Source organism: Gekko japonicus, unplaced genomic scaffold, assembly GCF_001447785.1.
Source record: "Gekko japonicus isolate JY-2015 unplaced genomic scaffold, Gekko_japonicus_V1.1 scaffold724, whole genome shotgun sequence".
NCBI lineage: Eukaryota > Metazoa > Chordata > Lepidosauria > Squamata > Gekkonidae > Gekko > Gekko japonicus.
Window position 1 is genome coordinate 688,618 of NW_015164688.1, and position 14,629 is coordinate 703,246.

At 43.5% G+C, this 14,629-nt stretch overlaps 1 protein-coding gene across 1 annotated transcript in view; it reads right to left on the reverse strand.

Annotated features, from left to right (window-relative positions):
* Nucleotides 1-14,268, reverse strand: part of EGLN3 (egl-9 family hypoxia-inducible factor 3) — a 49,394-nt gene extending 35,126 nt beyond the window's left edge. Inside the window, exon 1 of the mRNA XM_015409363.1 lies at nt 13,350-14,268. Coding sequence (XP_015264849.1) covers nt 13,350-13,706 — 357 coding nt within the window. The 5' untranslated portion in view covers nt 13,707-14,268. The remainder of the gene's footprint in view (nt 1-13,349) is intronic.
* Between the last annotated feature and the right edge of the window lie 361 nt (nt 14,269-14,629).

Consider the following 14,629-nt stretch of genomic DNA (forward strand, 5'->3'; position numbering starts at 1 on the left):
TAACCTAGATAGATTCAGTGGATGAGACCTAGGGTGCCTTGTCAATCCCTGGCAGGCCCGTAGCTACAGTGGGGCATTTTGGGCCCCAACCCACAAAGAGCCATGCCAGAAACCTTACTTTCGAGGAGAGAACCCCTGCTGCTGGCGGTACACAGCTTGCCATTGGGCTTCCCTCTCCCTCCCACTGTGGAATGGGGGGGGGCATCATGTGACCTGGGAAAAGACAGTTCAGAGGGCATTTAAATGACTTTTGAGTTCCCTTCCACAGGGCAAGAAAGCTTAGAAGGGCACTCAAGAGTGGTGCCTTCAATACATCTCCAACAAGCGCATTTCTGCTAGCTCAGTCCTGCTGTATGCCACCTAGGTTATGGTGAGTCTTTCAAAAGCATTCCCATGAGCCTTTGGGAAACATGCAAATTAATTTCCCAAAGGCTCATTAGTTGCCCAAAGATTCTGCAGGGCCCTGATCTCAATAGGAAGCATGTTCCACCAGGCAGGGGCCAGGGCAGAAAAAGCCCTGGCCCTGGTTGAGGCAAGATAGACATCTTTCGGGCCAGGGACCTCCAAGAGATGCTGATCCATCAAGTGTAACACTCTTCAGGGCATATATGGGAAGAGGCGGTCCCTCAGGTATGTTGGTCCCAGGCTGTGTAAGGCTTTAAAGGTTATTACCAACACCTTGAAGTGGATCCAGAACTCAACCGGCAGCCAATACAATTGGCAGAGCACCTGCCAAACATGAGTCTGCACAGATGTTGCTGTTAGCAGGCATGCCACCTCATTTTGTACCGGCTGTAATTTCTGGATCACCCTGAAAGGTAAGCCTGCGTAGAGCAAATTGCAGTAATCAAGCCTGGAAGTGACCACTGCATGGGTCACTGTAGCCAATTATTGGGGGGGGGGGGAGATTGGGTCTCAGCAACCTAATCTGCCACAGATGGAAGAAGGCAGATTGGGCAACTGTAGTAACCGGGGCCTCCATAGAGAGACAGGCATCCAATGATACTCCTAGGCTCCTCACTTTCTGGACCAGCACCAAAGGTGCTCCTTCCAGTGTGGGGAGACTAATGCCCGTATCTCCTCCCTTCCGACTCAGGTACAAGACCTCAGTCTCTGATGGATTAAGCTTCAACCAACTCTGCCGTAACCATCCAGCCTTCTTCTGGGCATAGAGCAGGGATCACTGGGGGAGGTAGATGTGAATTTTCTGCATTGTGCAGGGGGTTGGCGTAGATGACCCTTGGAGTCCCCTATGTTTGTGTTTTAGGATTACCAGTCCACAATGATGAAAGTGAGGTTGCTCCAGAAGTTTACCCAAACTGCCAGTAGCATTCCTACCTCAGCAACAATGGCTATAAAAACAGACCAACAGTTTTCTTCCCTGGTTAATTTCACCTGGGCATAATGTGCCATATCTCATTCCTATCTGACCAAGATGAAAGGTGCATAAACCAGGGCTCCCAGCTTTTTTGCTCTCTTGCACACATGAGCTTGTGAAGAAAAAACTACATTTAGTGAAGCAGCTCATTGTGGAAGGAAATAAAGATACCAAAGTAAATTGTTAACTCAATTAGACACCTGGAATTCCTTCTGCAAACAAACAGGTTTGCCTTTCAGCATATGCACTTGCCGGCATCAATCAGGATAATGAACATCAATGCTTTTCAGTTCATTAGAGACACTTTTAATGCATTATTCATTCCAAAAATTTCTGGGAGGGGAAATAATTGCATTAGAATATATAAGTAAAGCCAATTTGTTTTTGGATAGCCTTTGGTGAGTCTAGCATGATGTTCTAAACACAGACTGTTGGGATCTGGAAGATTCAGGACTGGAACTTCTTATGGTCTTGGTTCAAGCTTCAACAAAACTTATTCAGAGAAGTGGCCACTGAAAAGGTGTCAAGTGATACAGAGGTCTTACCCTTACAAATGCACTATTAATCAAATGCTGTTGGTGATAGCTTTGGGAAAGCTACTATCTTTCAGAGTCAAACTAGACGAGATGGTAGAAGACCATCTTGTCACATGTTCATAGGTTCATACATGAAATGGGCTGGAGGCCATTTACTTCAGGGGTGGGGTGTAGAGCCTTATTTTTCTTCAAGCTGTTGTTGTGGGCCTTATTTTCCTTCAAGCTGTTGTTCCAATCTCTTTTTTCCATTCAATCCCAAGCACCGGTGCAAAGGAGAAAAAAGGCAGGTAGAGAAATTCAATACCCCCTTTGGTGTGCTGCTTCTGTCGTAAAGCCTCCCCCTCCAACATACACATATACTTCCCCTGCTTTATAGGTGAATACAACAGACACATGACAGAGAGTGCCAACATGTCTTGTTTTGCTTGTACTCACTTGGCTTTTTATTAAGGACTGTAAGAGTGTTCTGTACACAGGAAAATGTTTCTAAAATCATTATTAAAGAAAACCTTCAGAAAGGAGCAAAGATCAGGAACTCTTATGAGACACAAATTCAAACTGAACACATTTGTGCAAGCAAAGCAATGAAACCTGATGGAAATTTTTGCATGATGCAGGTTAACATCAATTAAAAGCATGTTCAGTATGTATTAATGGAAAAGGCTGGATTTTGCATCACATGAACAGAGTTCACAAATGCCACCACGTTACTGGCTTTGATCCAGACATGTGTACCATATTCAAATAGTCTGGAATACAGAGTGTGAAGGGAGAAAAGATATGCTCATCAAAGTCAGGCAGCTTTTCACTATCTGAGAATGTTGGTCCCAGGCTGTGTAAGGCTTTTCACCACCTTTGGAGGCAAAGTAATCGGTCTGCTTGTTTCCATCCTTGCAAGATGCTCTGGTTGTATGCACTCGATGGACAGCCATTTTGAGCTACATGGACAAGAAACAATTCCATGGGGGGGGATGGGATGGAGGAATCGCCCCTTCTTCTGCATGCAACAGAACTCAACGTGTTATGGATCTTTTTATCAGTAAAAGTATTTGATTAGATTTGTTGTTGTTGTTCAGTCGCACAGTCGAGTCCGACTCTTCGCGACCCCATGGACGAGCTCTCTCCAGGCCTTCCAGTCTTCTGCCGTCCTCTGAAGTTGGCTCAACTTCATGTTTGTTGCATCGATGACACTGTCTAACCATCTCATCCTTTACCGTCCCCGTCTTCTTTGACCTTCAATCTTTCCAAGCATCAGGGTCTTCTCCAGTGAGTGCTCCCTTCTCATTTGGTGGCCAAAGTATTTGAGCTTCAGTTTCATTATCTGGCCTTCCAGGGAACAGTCAGGGTTGATTTCTTTGAGGATTGACTGATTTGTTCTTCTTGCAGTCCAAGGGACTCTCAAGAGTCTCCTCCAGCACCATAGTTCAAAAGAATCTATTCTTCGGCGCTCGGCCTTCCTTATAGTCCAGCTCTCGCAGCCATACATGACTACTGGGAATACCATTGCTTTGACCATGCGGACTTTTGTTGGCAGGGTGATGTCTCTACTTTTTATCATTAGATATAGTGTGATAAAACCACTGACTCGCTATTGCATATACTCATGGTGGAATGACACATCCCCCAACCTATGTTTACTTCATAACTCTAAGGCAGAACCATTTGCAGGGGGGAATTGATGGGAGAAGGAAGGAAAGCTTAACACCAATTTTAACCTTGAGTCTTCCAGCACCTTAAAGATATAGTAAGGATCCCATTTATTGCTTCTGAAAGAGACAGTTCTAGTCCACAAGAGTACAATGGAATAAAATATTGTTAGTCTTTAAGGTGTCACAAGTTTATTTTTGCTACAACAAACTTACTCAGCCACACCTACAGAATGATCATCAATCCTCCCTCATAACCCCTTCCTTTCAAACAGTTTGTATACATTTCTTCACTAAGCCCGATTCTGAAGAAGGAAAAAACTCTGGCAAGGGGGGAAACAGAGAATCAACAGCCAGAGAAGGCACCTTCTTTTCTCCCTTGATTCTCCCCTATAACAACACATCCCCCTGGATGGACATATGTTCAGCAAATATAGATTTTAAAATGCATATTTGTCAAAGTAATGTAAACCTCTCTCCATATACTTGAATTCTCAAGGGTATCCTGAGATTTCTGTTCCTAGGAATCTGCTTATACTTTCCTCTCTTATGACTTTCAAATTGCCATACACCATGACTAAGACCATGTCCAGTTTAGTTTCCAGGAAAGGTTGCAAAGAGTTTAGGCGATTTATATCTTTTAAAGGGGGGGGGGGGAGAGAGAGAGAGAGAGAGGTGACAGAAGAACCATCCACAGCAATTTTTACTGATCAGGTTGCTGATCAACAATCTGATCAAAAACCAGGCATGGAGGTAAACTGAAGTTGTCCAGTGACTTCATGCTCTGGTTTAGGCTCTGGACAATCTAAATATTTGATGTAATCATAAAATGCAGTGCATATTTTCAAACTTTTAAATAATCCAGCTCAAAACCTAGAGACTAAATAGTCTTATTTACTTTATTTATACCCCCCCCCATTTCTACTGAGACCCAAGACAGATGATATAATGTAAAACAACAGAGAAGTACCAAATGGAATGAAATATTTTTTATGCTTGGGGAAAACTCAGGATGTTGGGACAATCAGTGAGCTGCTTTCTAACAAATACTGCATAGGTGTGGAGCAACTTGAAAGTCAGATAGACAGGAGAGCTGGATAATGGAGATTCTCCTACACCATCATCAGTATTCTCCATTGAACTCTGTATGCTAGTGTATATAGCAAATACCATTGTGTTTTGCCATTAGCAGTTTGAAAGCAAGAAATTGCAAGTGGATAAATAGGTACCGCTTTGGTGGGAAGGTAACAGCGCTCCATGCACCTTGGTGTTTAGTCATGCCGGCTACATCTCCATGGAAATGTCTTCAGACACCGCTGGCTCTTCGGCTTGGAAACAGAGATGAGCATCGCCCCCTACAGTCAGATTCAACTAGCTCTCGAGCAAGGGAAACCTTTACCTTTACTACCTCACAACAAACCTGTGGTTGGGCTAGGAGTCAGAAATATATATCTTGCCCCCCCAAGACCTAACCTTTCAGTCCAACATTCCTTACACAAACTAAGCCTTAACAACATGAAACTGCATTTGCCCAGTATGCCCATTACCCAAGCTTTTGTTTGTCTTCCTTTCCTCCTCCCACCCCACTGTTGTCTTCTCAGTTTTTTAAAACTGAGATTGCAAGCTCCTCACAGGCAGGGCCCTATCTTATTGCTTATTTTACTTTGTAAAGCATCAGCAACACTAATTAAGTATTTTTATTATTAACAGCAGCTGCTTTCTGGTCTTTCAGGAACTACTGCATGCCACACATACCCCCAAGCACTACTCACACCTCAAATTTTATGAGTTTGGAAAGCTGTATTTTACACTAAGAGCCTCAAACTGCACGCAGGTTTAATGCCTCAGTCATCACAACACCCCCCAAAGCCTACACACAAAACCCTATCCTTGCATACAATCAACTATACCAGCTAATCTGGCTTGACAAACACAGATATAAACATCGGCTCTGATACAGAGCCATGGCAATTGCTCCAGGATCTCTGCCAAAGTGGAATTCTTCTGTCTGATATCATAAAATGACTTGTCTGATGTATTTACTGTTCTGGTTGCTCTGGACCCAGTCTGATGAACATTGGGCATCCTGGCAGATGGCCAGGAGAACAGATTTGAACCCAACCGCTACACCAGAACATGTGCATTTGATTAGAAAAAAAGACAAATTATGCATATTTCTCCAGGATGGCAGTTTTCATCAGACCTTCCATTGTAAACTAATTGCAAAGCATGCTGCTATGCGAGCATCATCAAAATCCTTTGTAACCTATAATAAACAATTATATTTCCATAGGCGGTGCTCTTCAGCAACCCAATAATAAATCTCTCACACACTGCTGCTTAGGTTTCATGCCCAGAACAGAGTAAGTTTGCAGCGGTGCAGTTTATATTTTTATGTGACTGAAAAGAATGATCCCCTACCTCCATAATTATGATGAATACAACCACCAAAGCGGGCAGTAGAAAATATATGGATTCATTAATTTTCCTTTGCCTTGAAAACAGCAGAATACTCATTTTAGCACAAAAATGGTACTAGAACTAGATTACTTCATGGTCATGGGATCTCAGGAAAAAAGATAAAAGCTTTCAAGCTGTCTGTGCATACCAAGGCCATTTTTGGACACATAACTATATGGACTTGAACAAGAACCTGTCCACTGAGCCCACCTCCCATCCAGAAGCACCCTGCATTGAGGATGGAGCTGAATGGTATAGCACTTGCTTTGCATGCAGAAGCTCCCAACTTTAATCCCCAGCATCTCCAGTTAAAAAAGATCAGAAGAAGAAGAAGAGATTGGATTTATACCCCGCCCTTCACTACCCAAAGGTGTCTCAGAGCGGTTTACAAACTCCTTTCCCTTCCCCTCCCCACAACAGACACCCTGTGAGGTAGGTGGGGCTGAGAGAGCTCTGACAGAAACTGCTCTTTTTCAAGGACAGCTCTTATCAGAACTATGGCTTGCGCAAGGTAATCCAGACAGGTGCAAGTGGAGGAGTGGGGAATCAAACCCAGTTCTCCCAGATTAGAGTCCGCGTACTTAACCACTACACCAAACAGGTAATAGGTGATGTGAAAATCCTGCTGGCAGTCAGACCTGATAACACTGACCTTGAGAGACCCACAGTATGACCCAGTATAAGGCAGCTTCAGATGTTCAGGGTTTGGCTCCAAACCAAGAAGGGCTGCCAAGCACAGTGCAGTGCAAACACAGTCAACGAGTCCATTCACAGCACATTTGGTACACACCACCTAAGATAAGGACTGCTTGACTGAAAACACCATCTCACCTCTTCAAATACAAAGGTAACATGTTACAGAGAATGACGCTGTTCAACATTCTCTTGGAGGGCTGAATAACAACTTATGGTTTCCTTGTGATTTTATTTTGCACATTTAGCCACTGGGATTTCTTTATCAAGGAAGAGAAGCACACAAGGAAGATCACCCTTGTGTCTCCTGCTGCTCTCTCTCTGAAAACAGCCACACTTGACATGCTTCTAATCCTGCTGGAGAAGGTATAAGACCCTCAAGAGTGGTTTTATCCAGAAAGTGATGTTGGTGGAAGGATTAAAGTCCCCCCCCACCCTGCCATTATCCTTGATAAAGCAATTCAACAGTGAGATTTGCAAAGGGGAAAAAAATCATTCAAAATTAACCCTTGAGAAAGTAGCTTCAAATATTCATATATATTGTCTTCTGCCATACCTCAATTCATTTTTGTAGGGTTGCTTTCAATTTACAGGAGGATTCCTCCCCCGCAAATAATGGGAATAAATTTTCACCCACAAGCATAGTTGTGCATCTCTGAAATGGTACACTTGTGAGGAGGCCCATTTCATGCGCTCTGATGGTTTTGTTCTCAAATTTGCCAAGCTAGCACATAAATGTCTAGGGTAGGGTGCATGAATAAGCAACACAGTGCAATGTCACAGAACATTAACGTTACCACCACTACAATGTTACAGGCATTTTATTATAACGTTATTGCTGTTGAATGCCAATGCAACAATACAAATATTTAAAAGCTTTAGACCATTAGAAAAGATGTAGAATTATATCTCTGCAAGCCAAGCTCCCTGTACTCAGCAACCTGGAGCATTCAACAATTTTGGATAAGACTGTTGCCCTATCAGGACACTGCCTCTAGAATACAGGAACTTGGCACAGTAGTGAAGAAGATGTTTCAAGCCCTATAAACTAGCACATTCTCCTGCACAGTGCTAGAGAAATGAATGGAAGCATGGTGATGAACACGCTTGATAGCATGAAGCTGTCTTACACCAAGTCAGAACTCTGACCTATCCAATCTACTGCTGTATACTCTAACAGCAACTCTCTGGGGACTCAGGCAGAGAAAGGCCGTTCTCAGCCTTACTACCCAAGAACTTTTTAAACCAGAGGTACAGGGGATGAAACTCGGGCTGTGTGCAAAACTTGTTCTCTGCCTCTGCGCTACTGTGACTGTGATCAGAACTAACCTCCAAACTGCAGCTTGTAAATTCACTGCAAACCACGTTTTCCTGTAGCAATTTGAAAGTTATGGCTAATGACAGTTTTGCTTATTCAAATGGCACAGAAAACTTATGGTTAAAACAACCAGAAAACTGAGGAGGAGGAGGAGGAGGAGGAGGAGGAGGAGGATATACCCCGCCCTTCACTACCCAAAGGAGTCTCAGAGCGGTTTACAACCTCCACTCCCTTCCCCTCCTCACAATAGACACCCTGTAAGGTAGGTGGAGCTGAGAGTGGAGGAGGAGGAGGAGAAGAACACACAAAAAAGGAGCGCTTGTAACAACAGGGCATGTTCGTAATCCATCAAACCATGCTCTGAGTTAGCAGTGCCACCTAAGTAGAGTTGTAACCTTCTAAATTCAATTGAAGTCGTGGTGGTGGCTACAAGCATGGAAGGCTTCAAGAGGGAATTAGATAAACATATGGAGCAGAGGTCCATCAGTGGCTATTAGCCACAAGGTATAGATAGGAACTCTCAGTCTGAGGCAAGTGATGCACTGTACTCTTGGTGCTTGGGGGGGGGACAGTTGGGAGGGCTTCTAATGTTTTGGCCCCAGTGGTGGACCTCCTGATGGCACCTGGTATTTTTGGCCACTGTGTGACAGTGTTGGACTGGATGGGCCATTGGCCTGATCCAACATTGGCTTCTCTTATGTTCTTATGGCATTGAAGAGAGCAGCTAGTATGCGGCTGTGAAAATCTGAAATAATAACAGTAAATTATGTGATACCAGCTGGCAAATGAAATAACATGTAAACAAGGTAAACCTTAATAAGCAAGCAAATGCAAAGAAAGCTATTTATTTAGCATATTTCTAGACTGTCTTTTGACCCTACTGGTCTCCAAGATTGTTCATAATACAATTTAAAACCAAATGACATACAATCACAACTCTGCAAAACAGTAAATAAGGGAAACTACTCCCACCCACTCCCCAACCTGACCCCCCCCCCCAGTCTAAACTGAAGATCTTTCAGAACTGGCAAGCTTTAAACCAGTCCAAGAGATCCTCATGGATGTGGTCACTCTTAATTTCTGAAGAAAGGCATCGCATACGGGGTGAGGGGGACATGCCCCAGTCAGACAGGAGGACATGGCCAAAGTATTCCACTGTGGGTTTGGTGAGGGAAGTGGGTTTTAAAATTCCACCCCGGCAGCCTGCCAATGGGAATTCAATTAGTTATTGTACTCATTTTATTGCAATTCTGAACAATAGTACTATTTAATTTTGCAGCACTATGTTTAAAGCTTCCTGTTCCTATAGTCAATATGTAACTGCTGATGGCTGAAACCAGATCTATACAGAAATAACTTTCATAAATCTTACACTAGCAGACATTAGTGTAAAGGTCAGTTCTGTGACTCGTATAAATGCTCAACTAGGGTGGGATTTGCTCTTTGTCTAGTTTAGGATTACTGTGTGTCGTACATTATTTTCTCAGTAACATACAAAGAAAATTGAAGTTAAGCGTATCAAACAATGCTGTTGCTTTGAAACAGCCAAATTTTGTTATCAGGATTCTTCCGCAGTAAATTATGCTAACATAACTGTCATCACCATTCTAGCAGGTTTTTTTACACTGATGTCATTTATAAAGCCTGGAATTAACCTATTTCTGAATTTTGTTTGAAGGTTAAAATAAGTTTTCAATTTAGGGCATATTTCACAATTTGAGGCTTAAAAGCTCTGATAACAAACACCAGCGACACTGACTACAATGAACATTCAGTTTCTCTTAAATTCTTGTCTCCACAACATAATTCATACCTAACACGAACAGCATAAGAGAAACTGAAATGCTAAACGCCTTCAACTGCAATAACAGTTCAGTAGTTGAGAGTAGACTCACCACTAAAATAACTGAAGTTTTTTACAGTCCTGTTCAATAAGCCTCAATGGTCAGCCCGGTACAGATATTAAGACTACCTAACCATACTCCAGAGACCAGAAGTGCCCATTGGTCATTCACACTTTTCCCCACACTTCCAACATACTCTCTCATGCATATATAAAATATATACTAACTAGGAGTAAGGCCCATTGTGGGAAGAAATACAACGAGCTCTAGGAGGAGGCTCCAGGTGATTGTCCCGGCTGTGGCTAGTGGAGCGGTGGAGGGAAGGGGAAAATAGAGGGAGGCGAGCCTTGCTTATTTCCTTCTGCTTAGCAATAAGGCAGGGCTGTCTCATGTCGTTTTGCCCGCCCCAAGTGGGTAGTATAGGAGGAGAGCTGCATGGTAACAGGTATGGCTCCCTCCACCCCAACTTATGTTGATTTGGGGCTATGCAGTAGCAGCTAAGGTAGAAAAGCACCTCCTCCTATGCCATGTTTTCCGGGTTCAAAGGGTATGGAAAGTGGTTCTGTAGCCAGTTACAGGGTTGCCAACTCTGGGTTGGGAAATACCTATAGATTTTAGGGGTAAAGGCTGGGGAGGGCAGGGTTTGGGCTGGGGAGGGACCTCAGCAGAATATAATGCCATCGGGTCCACTGCCCAAAGCAGTCATTTTCTCCAGGAGAACTGATCTTGGAGATCTCCAGGTGTCACCAATACTAAGGGGAGGGCCAGATTTGTTGAAGGACTTCAGTGAGGTATAATGCCATAGAGATCACTCTCCAAATCAACCATTTTCTCTGTAGGGACTGATCTCTGTAGTCTGGAGATCAATTGTAATTCAAAGAGGTGTCCAGGCCTTCCCTTCCCCCCCCTTTCAATTCCAAAGCTGCTTCCTGTTTAACATTTTAACTGATTAATAGTTTAACTGACTCCCTGCTAATGCCCCATGGCCTCTTGGGACTCCCAACTTGGGAGTTGCCGTTCTAATTCCTTCTGTTATGGTTGCAGTAAGGCCAGCTGAGAACTACAATTCCCAAGGTGCAACGCATCAAAAGTGGGGGTGTAAGAATGGAGAAGCCAATGGAATAGGCCAATAGGACACCAAGGCAGCCTCCCCAGTGGCCAATGGGAGAGTAGGTGAGTTGTTGCCAGCACGGCTTGCCTTTTACATACATAGGATTCCCGTTCTTTCAAATGTGGGTGCTAGATCTGCATTATGCACTGCCATTATCATATGGCTTCAAACCAGAGTTGAAAACAGAAGCAGAAGCAGATTGACAGCTGAGGTTTGTGAAAATGGTGATGCAGATACAAGACTATGACACAGACAGCACAGAAAAGGGAATGGGCTGAATTTAGTGTAAAAGCTATACTTAGCTCTGAAAGAGGTTAGAGGAACTTAAGGACATGGAGACTGATGAGCAAATTGGCAATGTAGAATTCAGCTCTGGTTGTTTGTTCTCCTTCCTTGTTCACACACTCCACCTATTTAGACACCAATATCTGAAGGAAACTGTGATACACAGCATGTTTTGTGACAATGGAACTACACTGAAAAAGCTTATCAGCAACCAAGTAGTTGGAATGGATGCACTGCTGCAATGGATGGATGCACTGGTGCAAACAACTCAAGAGTATAATCCAGTGAGCACTTACTCAGAAATAAGCCCCACTGAACTTAATACGGTTTGCTTCTGAATAACCATGCATAGGACTAGGCTGCATAACAACTGTATGTGTACAAACAACCACTGACCAGTGTCGTAGCTAGCTACCTGCTCACCCAGGATACTAAAAATGTATTCAAGGTGAGCAGCTAAACCCAAGCTACTTGACACAGAGAGAAGATATATCTTTCTGTGTACTGGGGAAAAAACTGTACTTATCTGCAAGGCTGCAGCACACTGATCCTCCATCTCCTGAGCTGCATGATCCTACACATGTATCCTCAGAAGAAAGTCCTTCTTAGTGCAGTGGGATTTATTCCTAGGAAACATACTTATAATTGCCACTTTATAGAGAGCTTGGCCTATATGGCTGAAAATATATACATATACATATTATGTTCAAAGTCACTGAAAGAGCTAGTCTGACAGGTGAAGACTACCTCCATTTAACACCATGGTAAATAGGTATAGCAAAAGAACTTTAGCATAAAGAACAATACCTTAAATATCCTTTGTTCATTCATTAGTGGATGGACATGCAGCATGTACAATCCAGGAGTAAGGAACAGGCCTGGTACTAACTTCCAAACAGCTATCCAATATCTAATTTTCCAATTTTCTCCAGTTGAATATACACATGATATTCATATGTTGCAATCCTATATACATTTACTAGGGCAAAGTTTGAGTCCACTGGCATTTTTAAGTCCAACAAATTCTGGGTATTAGATTTCATGTGCAAGCACACTTCTTCAGATACCATTTACTAGGGCATAAGTCACATTGAACTGGCTGGGACTTACTTTTTATTACATCTACATAGGACTGGGGTTGACAGACGACACAAGCCTGAAATATTTCTGTAGTTCCATGAATACAGCAGCTTCAAGCACCAGAAGGAATTCATGCTTAGACCCACCCTTCTATCACTTTTCAGACGAAATCGGTTTATTAATTGCTATAGATTTTGTTTATTTATGCAGCTGTTCAATAGTCTTCGTTCCAATTTTAGTATATGTGCTGCCGAAGCGAGCACTGTTCAATAGTCTTTCCTAGTGCATATGTGCATAAGTAAGGGATTAACTTTATTAGCTCTCAAAAGATGAACAAAGCTGCCCAGGAGCCTGAGAAGCACTCTATGTGCAAGCAGCACAATGAACCAACTTGCAGCTTAGTGGAAAGTAACCTGTTAGCATCATTATGAAATAGACTTTGGCATACCTTCTCACTTAATTTTGCTTCTGCACTTTGGTGCCTGGAAAACCAAGTGCTGTATTCTCATTGAAAACCACCTGGCATACCCCAATGCAGATGAGTTATAAACTTAGTTTGATTCACATGCATGTGCTGCTGCCCTTGAAAGATTCTTACAGTGCAATCCTGTGCAGTTACTTCAGTGTAAAAAATCAACAAGCTTAGACTGAAGTTAACTCTGGACAGGATTACACTGTTGAACTTGTAGGCACACTTCCTTGGAAGTAAGTCGTATTAGTTTCTATGTTATTTTACAAGAGACTCTTTAGAACCATGGCTTTAGAGAAGCACAGAAGGATCACTGTAGTGACTCCTGGTACCCAAATCTTGCAGTTTAGGATGGAAAGATTAATTCCAGCAGTAACATTAAAGCAAATAAATCCATTAGCCTCCTGAGATCTACCCTAGTGCATTAGAGGGAGAGAGAAAACTTTATAAAACTTCTTTGAATTCCATAAAAGCAACCTATGTAACCTGTAAATGGCTGTCAGTATTTTACTCCTTTCAGAGCTCTTACCTTGGACCTTTCTTTCACGTAATATTTGCCCAGTCTACTGCCACAGTACATCACCAGCCTGTCTGTCAGCGACAGGAGAAAGTTGATGGCCTCGCATCCTTCCTCAGTGCCTGTGATCCACTTTATCTGGTCTCCCCTCAAGTGTCGTTTGGAGATGCCGTTGCTTTGGCCAGCAAGTTGACCATCCTGAAGTTCTCCATCATAATGCATCTGCTTTACTCGCTCCAGGACACAGTCCCCTACTAACTCGCCCAAAAAATTGTCCAGGTAGCAGAAGCCGATGTTGTGCAAACAGGGCACAATGTAGTCCAGGGCTATTTTCTCAAGATCTAATCTCATAATATGTCCCAAAGGCATTTTAGCAAGGCTAGTAACCCCCACCTTTTTTCTATGAAGTCAACAGCCCAATCAAACAGTTAACCAACAAATTACCAATAACTGTGAGAAAATGAATTAATCAATAATTCTGTCAAACTGGATTAACCATACACCCCCCATTTTAAACTAATTGATTTTTTAAAAATGTATGTCTGAAGGTGGAAAAAAAGAACCAAAACTATGACCGGATAGCAGAAGAGTTTGATGCGTCCCGAAGTTCTGCCAAGTAATAAGTTTGTCTTCCATGCAGCTGCAAATAAGCTTCTGGGCTCCTCTCAAAGACTTGATAATGACATGAATGGTGGGTGCGCTCCTACCTCGCCCTGACCTCCACTCACTGCTTAAGAGAAACACCTTGGCTTGGCACAGACAGACAGCAGCTCAAAAAGGAAGCGTCCGGAGCCCTTTTCTCTCTGCTTTGCGGGAGATCAGCGTTTTAAGTGAACACCCCCCCGGTTTGTGATTCACTCCCCCTTTTGGGAAGCTGGGTCCGGCAAACTGCTTTCCATTTATTTACCAAGGCGGCAGATGGCCCCTTTCTGATTAATACGTCTGCTACGTGCAAAATGTGTTCTTACTTCGGCGGCGAGCGGGCACGTGGGTGGAGCCCCGACCCAGGGCCAATCTTTCCCCGCGCCTACCCTCAGATCTGTGGAACATGAATCCAGCCAATCAAGAGGCCGACGGGGCGTAGCCCGCTTCAGCCCTCTACAGGGTTCACGGCTGCAATCGGGGAGGGGGGGGGGAAGCCGCGTGTCTGGAAGAGGCGTGACTTATTGTCGCCCAGGCAACGCCCACGCCTGGAGGGGGCGTGGCCTCCGCCATTGAGGAATTCTCCCGCAGCATGTACGCTTTCTACTAGGGTCACATACTACAAGCCAATGTAAACAAACGGTGGGGGA